The 14336-nt window shown below is 41.4% G+C and overlaps 1 protein-coding gene across 6 annotated transcripts in view; it reads left to right on the top strand.

Annotated features, from left to right (window-relative positions):
- The window catches only part of med13a (mediator complex subunit 13a), a 139548-nt gene that overhangs the window by 83949 nt on the left and 41263 nt on the right, over window positions 1-14336 (top strand). For all 6 annotated transcript variants that reach the window (XM_028595642.1, XM_028595638.1, XM_028595641.1 and 3 more), the window contains one exon: window positions 13386-13531. In XM_028595642.1, the coding sequence (XP_028451443.1) occupies window positions 13386-13531 (146 nt within the window). The remainder of the gene's footprint in view (window positions 1-13385; window positions 13532-14336) is intronic.

The raw sequence follows: 14336 nt of genomic DNA, 5'->3' as shown, positions 1-14336 counted from the left end.
TTTCAGTGTTAATAAAAGTAAATATAGATTGATTCCATTGTCAGATTTTTTTTTTTTTTTGTGTGTGTAATTTGAAGTAATATCTAAGAAGGGAATGTCATGCAGTTTAAGTGGAGTGAGTCAAAAATGCATTTTAACATCTAGCCTGTTGGAATACTGCTTTGTGGTTTCAAACGGTTCAGCTGACTTAAGGTCTGTAATCCAGTTTTCCAGTTTCTTTAATAGAATTAGACAATACAATACAAGCATACTGCTACTCAGTAGTTGTTCTGATGCGCTGTTGATTATAAATCTGTTGTAGTTACTTCAATGCTGTGTTACGCCCATCATTAATTGAGAGTGTGATTAGTGTAACAGATGTTTTCGACACTTCAACAAGCAAACTTCCATTGCCAAGCACAGAGCATGAAGAACATCTTATTTCTCCACGAAGAGAAGGCAACATTTTCTTGATTAGTCTCCTTTCTTATATTTTACTGAGGTCAACACACATAGGTGATTTACTTGGAAAATATCTCATCCACTGCAGCTAATGTTGCCAGCTAATACTTTTGAAAATAATGACATTTACCGTTTCTTATGTCCCCTTGATTTGACATAAAAACCAAACTTCCTACTTAAATTGAGCTTTACATTTTGTCAGTCGAAATAAAGCACAATCCTCTGTCATTTTATGAGACATTGAATTATAAGTTCAGTAAAAGTTTACATGCACCATGGCCTGGAACCTGAAATTGAAGTCTATTTTAACTACACAGAGTCACCAGACCTCTGATATGACATTCTGCAAGGTAATTATTTTGTTCAGTAAAACAAAGGGATTATGTTGCCCTGTTAACATTTTCCGCGCTTTTCTGGGATACAGTTAGGGAAGCATATCTGCTAATTTGAAAGAAAAAGGGCAAAAGTAGACCTTGGCTTTGTGGGTTAACTGCAGAAGCCCAGCTTTAATCCAGGATGAGGCTGACTAATTGGCCATGGTTCTGGATAATGACCCTTTTATTATTATAACTGCACAACTCGTATTACTAAGGGCATGATGACCTAATAATGGCTCAACGTGAGCATGGCTTAAACAAGATTAAAATTCCATTCTTTTTATCATACTACTACACATAAGTGCAGTTTTTCACTGGCAGGTTTATAGGATGTTTATGCTCCACAGTTAAAGATTGTTAGCAAGTATGTTCTGTTCTTTGAATAGAGTGCACATTTTGGCTATTAAATGCATATCACACTGCAGTGATACATAAAGTGGTGCCTCTTTCACAGGAAGGAACAGATGTGGTATCACGATGCAGTTGCAAAGTGATTATGTGAACATGGTAATGAGCATAATTACTGAAAATATGTTGTTTTTTTTTCTCCACAAGAGCAAAGGTATCTGGCTCAGAGTGAAACAGTTGCTTTTTAGCTGACAGCAGGTGTATTAGAGGAACCCTGGGGTGTGCATGCTTCTGTGTCTGCATTTGCATGTAATAGAGCCTAAACCGGGAGCGAGCTGGAACCTGACTCGTTGTCAGGGTTATGTCAGTATTATCGTTAGCTGGCTCCAGCTGTATCTGTGTGTGGCTATGATAGACTTGCAGAGGATCGGATTTCTCCTCTTTTTATGCACTTGTCGTTTCTTATCTCTTTCCATGTCTCTCTCCCTTCTAAGTTTAATCTGACGTATACAAAGAGGCCCACCTCCCTCTCCAATTGTGAAAGAGGGAAATCGATTCAAAGTAATAGAGCTCGCGAGTGTGTGTACGTGAATGTGCTGGCCTTAAGAGTTTTAGTTTAGTGTTTTCTCTAGCACCTCGTCCCCTGTGTGAACTGTGTGCTAAAGCGGGAGCTGGTGCGTCTCTCAGGGCTTTGTGTGCTTGTGTTACTTTGGCAGCAGACAGTGCTGTTGTTTCCCAGTGGTCAGATGGCTAGACAGTAGGGAAGATGATATCACCCTGAAAATGTGTCCTCTAATTCAATGCCATTTACCACCTTCATTCTTATTTGTATCTTTCCTCCCTCATTTGTCTTATCCTGGACTCTTGAACAAAATGCCACCTCCATTATTTAATGAAAATATGTACCATTCTTATGATTTTGGTTTCTTGCCCCATTTCAATTCGTAATGTGGCTTTGATATGAAAGTCAAATTTGCACTGCCTTGAAAAATTCTGCCATAGAAATTCAATGAGTGGAAAGGACATTGAGCTGTTTTCTGTGGTCATTTGACCAGTGCAAAAGAAAATGGCTAACGTGGTTAGTCGTTATGATGACAACACTTCATTGGGGCCGTGCAGTGTGTTGCAGCTCGCCAGGAGGAGAGCAGAGTGAGTGAGGAGGAGGGACACAGCCTGCAGTTCGCCTCATTTTCTTTAACCAATGCAGCATGAAAGCGGGGTGGAACCAGCGCACCAACCAGCAGAGGTGTCAAGTATAAACATACCATTTCGACACCCTATTGGTTTGTGCAGACTCTGAATTTCAGACCTGAAATAAGTTATTACATTTTTAATAAATCATTTAATTTTGACCCTGTGGCCTTAGCAATACACAAGCCGTTCTTTAATGTCGCCTTGTGCTCCTTTTTTCAAATTTAGATCAACTTTTAAATTGTTTTATATTTTTGAACAGACAAATACAATTGAACAAGGTGCTCATTTTTAAATATATATAATAGAGATAGAGAGAAGAAATGTGTCACCTTTTTCAGCCCTTCTGAGTTTGCAGGTATGATCGCTGTCTTTAGAAAAATGTTTTTTTTGTGGAGGTGGGGTGGGCTAAGCTTTTGTTCTTAATGGCATTTTTTTCCCCCTTACATTACTTTTACTTTTATACTTTAAGTAGTTTTGAAACCAGTACTTTTATACTTTTACTTGAGTAAAAAGCTTGAGTTGATACTTCAACTTCTACAGAAGTCTTTTCAAACCCTAGTATCTATACTTCTACTTGAGTAATGAATGTGAATACTTTTGACACCTCTGCCAACCAGTGGGCAGCTGGCTGGCTAGCTAGCTAGCCATGTCTCCACACCACATTGGTCACAGAAAACCAGCTGGACAACGTTGCCGGTCATCTGACTATAATGATGTGCTTTTTTACCCTTTGACAAGAGTGTGTGGATGAAGGATTTAATTGTTAAATTTAACACATTCAGCGGTTGGCTCTCTGTGCCTCGTAACGTTACTATTCCACTGCTCGTTTGGCCGTTACTGCAAAACTTCCTTCCGCGACTTGCTGCAAGTTGGTTTATACGGAAACGAGCCCATTGCAATGGTACACATACAAATGGCCACCGCTCTGACTATCCTGCTACGTTGATTTGAATGGGAACCCCCTCTCTACTCATTCTATTTGTGCTGAAAGGTGACTACGGCTATCAGTAAAAAAACTTTTGCAAACTCTAGTATCACTGCCTCTTTGCGCCTTCCAAGAAAAACCTTTGATAACTTACTAGAGCTGCAAAGATTAATCAATTAGTTGTCAACTAGAGATAGACCGATTATCGTCCCTGGCCGATTATCGGGCTGTTTTTTTTGGGCAGATTATCTGTATCAGCGTTTTATTTGCTGATAACTGATAAAGTTAATGAATTAAAAAGTGCGCTACTTTGGCTCGGCTACAGCTCTGTGTCTGTCCCTCTGCTTCTGTTTCACTTAACGCTAACTCTGACTTCATGTCAGACAAAATCTTAATTTTGACTAAAAGATTTTAACTTTAACTGTAAATGCATATCTGTTCCAAATATTCTCTGATTCCAGCTTCTTAAATGTGAGTATTTTCTAGTTTCTTTACTCCTCTAGAACAGTAAACTTAATATCAAGACAAGACATCTGAGAACGTTATCTTGGGCTTTGGGAAACACTAATCAACATTTTTCACCATTTTATGACATTAAATAGACTAAACAACTAATCCATTAATCGAGATATTAATAGACATGAAATTAATCGATAATGAAAATAATCGTTAGTTGCGGCCCTGTCCATTGTCAAAATGATTCAGCCTTGTTCCAGTGGTGGCTGATTGGTATAGTACGCTTTAATTCCAGGAGCATTGTTTGATAATACTGTGCCAGAAACTGTGCCCATGCCAGCACGTTCTGTCACTGCAACAGCACATGACCAGTCAAAACATGTTTACATGTCCCAGGTCGTAACAACACGCTGCTGCACATGGCAGATATATCCATGGACACAGCAGACCAGAGCAGACCAGAGCTGACTGCTGTGTCCAGCCCTGCAAAATGGAGAGATGGAAGGGTGACTCTCCCCAGTAGTAAGGACACTACTTGCTGCTGCTGTTGTGTACATCAGCTAAACGGAAGCTCCGTTCATAGAGTGCAGCATGCCAAGCCCAACAAACCTCTGTGGAATGTTTCAGCTCTGCAGACACCTTCCTTTTTCTCCCCTCTCTATCTTCATATCTTCCACGGATAGTCCTTTGGCTTTCATTTCACTTTTGATTCACCTTAAATCAAGTTGCGTGTGTGTGAGTGCGTCTTTGTGTGTGTGTGTTGCCACAATGCCTATAAGTGATTATGTCCGGAAAAATGTGGATTAGTTAAAAATATCAGAGGCTTGTAAAAACAATTACCTCGGTACAGATAACTCACAGAAGATAATGAGATGGTGTTTCTTACAGAGTCATTGTTTTAATCAGACAGAACAAGCAATCTGAAGACGTCATTTTGGGCTCTTAATCCAGAATATAATCTGCAAATCAATTGTTAATGAAAATATAAATCAGTCTCTCAGTTGCATCCCTAGAGAGTTTGAGAATTATGGCAAATAGTGGGAAACGGAATATAGTGTCCAGTGCTATTTAGGAATGTTTGAGGAAACTGAAAGCAGGTGGATGCTGTTGTGCTTCAGTGTGTCAGCTGGTGCAGGTAGAGTGAATAAGCTCTCAGATGAAGTAAAATGTCAAAAGGCTTATTCTTTGTACTGCCAAGAAACGAGATGTAATTCACATAAATGTCATATAATGGGATGGTTAAATGGCTGATCATTTGTTTGTGTGCTGCACAGCAGACCATCCGTGTGACACTGATGGATGCTGTCAGTCCCACGCAGCCCACTCCCTGCAGCCGCACAGGTCGCCACTGGGCTGTGGCACCTCATTTCCATGGGATGCCAGCTGAAGGCAAATGTGCCCACCTGCCCTCCTTTGTGTGTGGGCCCCGCTCCAAATCCTCACTGGATTATCTTATTGTCTCCTTACCGAGCCAAAGGCCACCGGCTATTTGCGTGTGAGAGGTGGAGCAGGGAGTGCCTCTGTGGGCAATCCCAGTGGCGTGTGAGCGAGCGTACGCTGTGTGTGACGGCTGGGAGAGGGAAAGGAGAGCAGATCAGAGAGCAGCCCAGTCTATTTGCCAGTTAATAGATGAAGAGGAGAGGGGAGTGGGCGGAAAGGTGGAGACAGAGAAAGAAAAGGTGATTAAAAGGTCTTGTGGATTTTTGTCAGGCTACAACGCTAACCCTCCCTCCGTTTTATCTTCTCTCTCAATATGATAACACACACACACAGAGAGAGAGAGAGAGAGAGAGAGAGAGAGAGAGAGAGAGAGAAACATGATCCCACACATCTCCTTAATGAACGGTATTCTGACAAGCATCTAGTTGTTTTGAAGGCATTTTAACTGAGTATTTTGGTACACTGCAGCCTGCTGTATTTCATATTTTCTTTCCATCTTTAAAATTATGCATTTAATTCCTCTAATAATAGAGCAAACAAATGAGATAAGACATATTTAGTCGTTTAAAGAGGGACAGTTTAGTTTTCTGTGGTGCTCAACACTGGCCTAGGTTTTTGGCCTTTTTGTTTTTTTGAAGTGCAAGCAGCATCTCGCTGCAGGGGAGATGACATTCTAAAGTCCCTGAGAACCTAAGTCTTGAGGCAGGTTTGACATACTTAAACAGGCACAACGTGTCCTGGAGTAGGGACCCTCAGGGGGTTCCTGGAGACCCTTAGGCAAAGTAAGAAATTATTTCCAAATGAAATAATAATTTCGTTATGATTTAATTTGGAGTTATGGCAGATGGAGAACGTTACAGGGGTGCCTATGTTCATTTAAAGGAATGGTTCAGGACGTCACTGTGCCTGGCCAGCACTGACTGCTCGCTGTAGCTCTGATATGTACTGTACAGACATGTGAGAAGTGTGGGTCTTCACATCTAACTCTCAGCATCTAACTCTCGTTTCAGTGTTCCATTTGCTAGTGACACAGAGATTGTTGGTTTGATCACTGAAAATAAAACAAAGCATCGTGGATGAGTTTGTTGATTGATGTCAGGCCAGTTTTCCTCAGCTGAATAAAAGGCAATTAAGGAAATGATATTAAATTTCAGAGCAAGCAGAAGGACACACCAACAAGTAGTTATTAATGGTGACTGTATTGAAGTTTTAAAAATATAAATATCTAGAACGGATCTAAAACTGTCATGTAACTTAAACACAGGTGCCATTTGAAGGGGAGGACTACAACAATAATACTTTGTGTAAGCCAGGGCTGCTCGACTTTTGGAAAGATGATGCAATTAAAAACCGTGAAAAAGTTAAACAAATGTGAAAACACTGAATTCCATTCAGAACACAAGACAAAGTAAGTGTTTACTTGCAGTACGTAATGTGCAAAATAGTAGTTTTTTCTTGATTATTGTGTTTTTGTGATCCTTAGGAGCCGTAATTGTGATTGAAATTTCGATTTACTGCCCAACCCTAGCGTAAGCTTGGACAGTTTGGAGTGAACAGACAGATACTGGTTCTCCCCCATTGTTACTTTGTGGAGAGTATTCTAGCTTTCTGCTTTATTGCTTGGTATTTCTCACTGTCTGTAGTTAACTAGAACAAATTGAATATGATTGTTAATACGTCTCGTAAGATTGCAGGTGAACAACAACACAGTATGTCACTGCTTGGTGAGTCCCGAGTAGTGAGGAAAGGACGATCCTCAGAGACGTATCACACCCTCTCTATGGTGAATATGAGCTGCTACCATCAGGACGGAGGTACAGGGTATCACCTTTTGCGTACTACCCGTGCACAGAGATCCTTCATACCTCCCAATGGATCTCTGTTAAACAAATCCTTGCGATAGGATAGCTGTGTCTCTTGCATCTTGTTTTTTTTTTTTTTTTATTCTTGCTTGTTGGTGATGCTGTTGTGGAGCACTCTGCTCTTAATTGTCTGTCTTTAACTGTAATGTCTTTTGTTGTGGTTTGATTTGTTTGACAGTTGCAAAGGGGATTTTCGAAAGGATAGTAAACAGAAACTAATAAAGCAAGAAAGTGAATAAGTATTCCCAAAATGTTCCTAAAATGTTGATTTATTCCTTTTAAGATTTCCCCTTCCCTACATAACAAGTGAGGTGTATTACTAAATGATATTCAAAAACAAATTCTGTTTTAGGGCCCGGACACATACATCTTTGGAAATCACTCAAATAGTCTCTTCGGTCTGTAATAATATATGGGAAAATACTTGTTAAATCAGTGCTTCGCCTTCCCCGTGCCTACACTTCCTCACTCACCTAATGTCAGCTATCACACACACATTCCCACCATGCTTACCAGCTGTTGTTTGCCAGTGTATGTTCAGCCCACGTGTGTGTGTGTGTGTGTGTGTGTGTGTGTGTGTGTGTGTGTGTGTGTGTGTGTGTGTGTGTGTGTGTGTGTGTGTGTGTGTGTGTGTGTGTGTGTGTGTGTGTGTGTGTGTGTGTGTGTGTGTGTGTGTGTGTGTGTGTGTGTGTGCTGTGTCTCACCAGCAGGCTGTGGGCGTTTGCAGAAGAATTGAATTTGGCACGATGCTGCGTGTTTGTGTATGTCACACGTGTGGACAGGGGCAGTGAACACTCCTGTACCCGGACCCGCTGACCGATCCAATAGGCTTGTGCTGCAGTTTATCACAGCACAAGCTTTGCTAAATCCTTTTGTGTGTCAGCGAGAGACGCAGTGGTGAGGAAACTTGTCATGTGCCGGTGTTGTTTTCATCGATGTTTCGATGCTTACTTGGCCAAGGGCTTACCGAGCACCTGTTGACATTTGAATCACCCTTGTGTCGGCAAACACTCTGCAACTAAGTTGCAAGTTAGTATCCAAATGGTCGATACAGGATTTTTTTCTGGTGTTCATGTGACCTGAAATATTCAATTTAAATAAGCAAAGTGTAAAATCTTTGTCTGCACCGCAGCTGCATATTTGATGTTTATACAAGTAGACCGACAGATTTTTTTAGAATCCTTAACATTGACATTTACAATATGTAAAGTGATATTTTCATAGAAGATGTCATTCTCTAATCACTACCGGATAGTAATGTGATCATGTAGCATGTGCCAGTTTTAATGTCAACAGCTGGCATGTCTGATAATCTTCTTAACCAGTCAGCTGACACAGACAGTATCATACTGGATTGAAATCAATTCTTAACAAATGCGATTGTACAGACTGCTCTGTGTGTGAGGGAGCCATGTTGTACTTCTGCCTGCTGAGCCACAGATGGCAGCCCTCCACCTCAAGCTTCCAAGTGCCCTGCAAACACAGATGTGTGTCAATGTGTAGTGTCAGGTTTTCTATGCGTGAGAGGAGAATGGCAGACTGCAGTTCTGTTGATCTCTGCAGAATACAACAACACATTTTTTTCCCGTCTGTTGTCATCCATGTCTCACTTGCTTTTCCTTTCCTCCCCTTCTTGTCATTCTCTAGGCCATTTCCTGTACATAAATACACCACAGTGATGGCAGAATGGCCTGCTGGTCAGCTGCTACATTCTTGTGGTGCGTTCTTTTTGTCCACCGAAGTCGATCTACGAGTCGTTTTTCGGAGTTACGAAGCGGAAGTTGCAAAAAGAACGCCCCCGAGGTCGTATATACGACTTGTCAAGTCGTCTGAACTCAGAGGACCCCGAGTTCGTTTCTCGTTTTTCGACACTGATGTGACGTCACACTCAAGCTGCTAGTCGCGATTACAAGATAAAAAGAACGCACCATTGTAATGGCAACCTAGGCATTGCTTGACAGGGTAACCAGCTCATCCATCTCACCCAAAAACAAATGGTTTATTCTTTTCAGGTTAGCCTTAAATAACACCACCAGCCCTTTCCAGCCTGTCTCATTCCAAGTTTGCCACTGTTGTAGTATTAGGCTCAATGCTGTGCAAATGAGGGAGAATCGTGCCTGGCTATCATTCTAACCTCCATCTTTATTTTTCAACATGCTCTTTCTCACACACGCTCCAGGTGGTTGGGTGACATGCCCTGCCCCAGCACTGGAGAGTGTTTTACACAAAACACACACACACACACATATACACACACACACACACACACACCTATATATACACACACACACACACACACTACAAACATAAATGCACACCCTAATTACCTAAATGGTGAGCAACATTAAATGAGGCCCAAAACAATACTTAACCACCTTGTTAACTGTTTTTTTTTCTTCCATCAAACCTTTTGTTATTTCTTAGTATTTTGCATTAGGAATCATAACGATGTTCATAATATTTGTACTTAAAATGTATTTGTTTCAAAACTGATATTGCAATTACCATATGAATCACGATATTGTAGGGAATGATCATTTTTGCATTGTTTTCATTTTAATTGAAAAAAACATTAACACAATATTTGTCATGTGCGGGTAATATTTTTCAGTTGTGCCTACATTTTCTTTCAGTTTGACTTAAAACATAATTACTTGATATAATCTTTGTGGCACAAATGTAATTAATTTGGAGGATTGGATTCTACTGTAAATTGGCTTATCTGAAAAATCTGATATCTGATAGACAGCAGTTTGCTCCACAACCTGATCTGGCCTGCATGGTTGACATGACATTACATGACATTCTGGTGTTAAGCCTCCCTTTTAAAGGATGGGTTCAGATTATTTTTTAGTTCTTCTTCCGTGCAAAAATGTTCAGCTCAGGCTGATGTGAGGCTTCAGCAGTCACAAATAAGTGGGCATTCACACCAAAATCGGCCCTGCATTAAAAGAAAATGTAAGCTGGTGAGTTGGTGGGGGTGTGTACCTGAGTTTGAAGGCTTATCGGATGCCAAAACACTGCAGAGCAACTCTGGAAAGCTGGCATGATGAAAGATGAAAAATGATTGCTGCCGCTATGATAGCGAGCTTAACACTAGAAATATGGCGTTCATGTTATAAAGTAATCTTCCAGGAATGTGCGCTTACGTGTATTTGATTGGCCAACACCGCGCCTTTCCGGATGTCCCATTGTGGTCAGGCAGAGGTTGAGTCCGGTCCAACTTTTCTGCTGGACAACCGAACGTTATTAGCAGCTGCACCAACAGTGACCTTATTCAAATGTCTGAGCTGGCAGTGTTTCTTCATGAAGTGTGTCATCCAAATGCAGCCTAGCCAAATTAAGTGGATATATTTCAAAGTTACTGTCATTTTAGTGTCATTTTCCCTTTCTGTATTCCCTTTATGTGCAGCTCAACAAGGAAACCCTGTAGGGATGCACCAAATCCAGGATTCGGCTTCGGCTGAATATTGGGCTTTTTGACGCAGTTGGGTTTCTGCCAAACCTTGGAATTTTTTTCCCACCAAACCCTACGCTTGCACTACGCGCGCTATGCCTTCATCATACACTGGTTAGCGAAAATCATCTGGCGATAGTGATGTGCTTTCCTACGATGTGAAAAGAGCGTGTGAATTCAACATTAAGTTGTTACATTTAACTATTTTAGAGGCTGTGGACGTTGTTTACTTCAATAGTGTGTATACTGTGTTAATGGACTGAGGATGGGAGTAGGTATCAGTATTGGGTTTCGGATTCGGCAGAATCTTAACCACTGGATTCGGTATTCGGCCGAATCCAAAAAATCTGGATTTGGTGCATCCCTAAAACCTTGTGTTGAAACCTTACAAGGGAATTTAGTACTGAAAAGACCATAACTTTGAAAGATACCCACTTGATTAGTTTAATTCAGACTGCAGAAGCCTCATATTTGCTTCTGCCAAACTACAGAATGGAGGACTGTTTTGTGTCTAGTTTTACAGGATAAGGACTGTTGATTTTGTCCGCCATGACTGACAGTCACGATAGGACAGGATTGCTATACAGCCAGTACAAACAGGAGGAATGATTACCGTGATCCATAGCGCTTTCAATTTACATATACGCATGTGAATATTGTATTAAGACCGACTTGAAAGAGTCTGAACATACTTACATTTCATGGCAGTAGCAGTCCAATACCTGTATACATGCATATCTAAGTCTCTCTCTCTCTCTCTCTTTCTCTCTCTCTCTCTTTCTCTCTTTCTTTTTCTTGCTCTTGCTTCCAACTGTAGAATATGAATATCATACATTTATAGACATTAAATAACTAGCACCACCTTATTTTTACAGAAAAAAGGGGTGTAAGATGAATGTCAAGCTCTGGGGGGCTTAGGGTATCTCTCCACTACGTAGGTGGTATTATCTTATTGAAGTGCGCTCTCTCCCCCCATATCTCTATCTGCGTTGCTCCCCCTCTCTGCTCCTTCTCTTTAATCCTCTGCAGAGTAGGTGTGCCAGAGAGAGAGAGAGAGAGAGAGAGAGAGCGAGAGAGAGAACTGATATTTGCTTAACCAAATCTTCGGAGGAGGCAACCCTCTTTGATCCACTTCCAAATTCACAGCGTCCATTTTCATTTGGTCATCTGTCACTTACGCTGTCTCTCGCACTCTCTGCATTTGTGTGATTTGTGTGCGTTTGCGGGTGTGTATGATGGATGAGACCGGGCTGAAAGAGAGAGGAAAGCCTGCATACAATGGCCTGCATTTTACTCTGCTCTCTCTCCTTCTGTCTGCCTTGTCCTTGCTTTCTGTTTCTTCTTCAACTTGTCACTTTTGTTGTGTGCTGTTGAGGTCAGACTGGCACAGGCAGGCGTTGTTGTAAGCAGAGAGAGGGGGAGAGGGAGAGAGAATATACTGTTGTGTCTGAGTGTATTGCCTAGAAAGCCAGGGTTAGTCAGGGCTTGCCCCTTTGTTTTAAACACAGCGCTAACCACACTCGACGGACAGATGCGCGCGCGCACACACACACACACACACACACACACACACACACCACCTGTGAGCACCGCTGTGTTGACTTACTTACTTGCATCTTGACCTTTTTATATAGCCGTTTAAGTCTCTAAACTCAAATGGAGTGAAGGATGCAGAAACTTCACTATTGTGTGTAGCTGTATCAGAAAATAGAACTGTCCAGCTATCAGAACAATCTTTGTATCACCAGAGGGTACACAGCTTACTAGGGTCTTCTTTTACTCCCTTGTATCTATCTCTGGCTTAATCTTTCCTATCAAGAGTCTCAGTCATGTTGAAACAAAACTTGAATGAGAGGAAAGATTTAATTTAGGGCTGTCGGACGATACATTTTTTTTAATCACGATTAATCGCAAAATTTCTATAGTTAATCGCAGGTTTTATCACATGATTAACATTCTATTATTTAGCATTTCAGACCGTTTACGTCGGCACCGGTGCCCTATTGGCATTGCGTTTCGGTTTTCGGTTACTTACCAGAGTCAATATAGTGTGCAGTAACTTCTAAATAATTTTGATAACTGGTTAATGAGACAGCGTTTGCACTTTGCAGCAGTTGCAGTTGGGCTGCTTTCTCCGTGCACTACAGGCTGTGTGTGCATGGTCTTCTATGATGCTGACAGGTCTGCAGTTAGTTGCCACCCATTTCGCAAGAGCTGTAGTAATTTTTTGGGATTTGGTTTCATCAACAGGTCGGCGAGTAGCACTCTCCAAAAATAGTGCTTTGCCTGAGCCCACTAGCATCAACCTGAGTCACATTAACTGTACTATGCTTAGCTCGTAGGTGGAGCTCAAGCTTGACGTGCTTCGGTGATATTTTATTTCGGCTTTACACAATGTGCCTATGGCTATCGACTTGTCTACGAGCCGTCCGGAAGTTTTGGAAAATAAAAGCGCCATTCAGAATTACGTTGCTGCTTTCTCCATCATGCCTGCAGCAGCAGGAGTTGTTATGAACTATGGCAGCTTGATAAGTAAAGGTGCAGCAAAGGGTCAAAATAGTAGCCTGTTAGGAACGACACGAAGCAGAGTGAAGTGTAAAATAAATTAATAAATGGCGGCATGCGATTAAAATGTACGCGTTATGCTCTGCCCTTAATTGCATCGCGAATAACGCGTTAATGCTGACAGCCCTAATTTAATTGTAGCCTTTGATGAAAAAAAAAAAAGACTATCTGATCTGCTCCCCACAGTAGTCACTTCTCCACCTCACACTATTGGAGTTATTCATTGCACATAGTCGTTCCTTTCAAAGGTGCATATTTAAGTAACCTGATCCCAAGTGACTCTTCTCCTCCCTTTCTTTTTCTTCTCTTCTTCCTCCCAGCGAGCACCTATCCTGCGCCTTCACCTTCTTCTTGCACGGTGAGAGCAACGTGTGCACGAGTGTGGAGATCAACCAGCACCAGCCTGTCTACCATCTGACGGAGGAGCACCTCACTCTGGCTCAGCAAGCGTCCAGCCCCTTCCAAGGTGGGTCTTTAGTCCACTACACCTGGCAGCTCAGAATGCACTGGGAAAAGTAAAGGCACTGTTTGAGCTAACACAACTAATCCTTTTGGGCCCGTTAGAAACAAATACCGAAACATTTCTCGTCCTGCTGTGTAATTATGTGGCAAGTTGGGTGCTGGTGGTACACATCATACCCACATCTCCCCCAATTTTCTGATCAGTAGCTCAGTAGCTGGATAAACAAATGGACAGCATGGTGCTATAATGTGTCACTTTGATTTGACTGTCAAGTGCCACACAGTTATGGTGAGACACATCATTACCCTCAAGCATGCATGTGATTTTGTGGGGGGAAATGCATACTACCGCTCGCTCTTGCTTTTGGTTTTCTTTTAAATTCTTTGCTTTAAGACCGCCATGGAATTCCTCATTCCAAAACAAAGGGCTGTAATCAGCTGACAGAGTCCAGTGTAAGCCCTCTGACATTTGAATGTTTGTATGCATGCCTGTGCACTCAGACACCCAGACCAGAACTATTGTTTTTGCTGTTTTTACTGCTTTGCAATTTCAGGAGGATCTTAATCACACACTGCAGCCTTGCAGAAAACATTTCATGATAAATTACCAAACGTTAATATGTATTTATTATTAAGACAAATACTAGCCTTCTAATCAATACAAATACACCAAACTGTGCAGAATGGCCCTGTCTGACCTGAAATTGTGAATTGGGAAACATTTCCCTGGTAGCTGATTGAGTTTAAAACTTTAAACTTTTAGATAAATGTTTTATTTTTTTGAAGTAAGAATGAAGCTGTATTGTTGC

Source organism: Perca flavescens, chromosome 13 (genome assembly GCF_004354835.1).
Source record: "Perca flavescens isolate YP-PL-M2 chromosome 13, PFLA_1.0, whole genome shotgun sequence".
NCBI lineage: Eukaryota > Metazoa > Chordata > Actinopteri > Perciformes > Percidae > Perca > Perca flavescens.
Note: the sequence above shows the minus strand (reverse complement) of the source record. Positions and strands in the feature narration are given on the sequence as shown.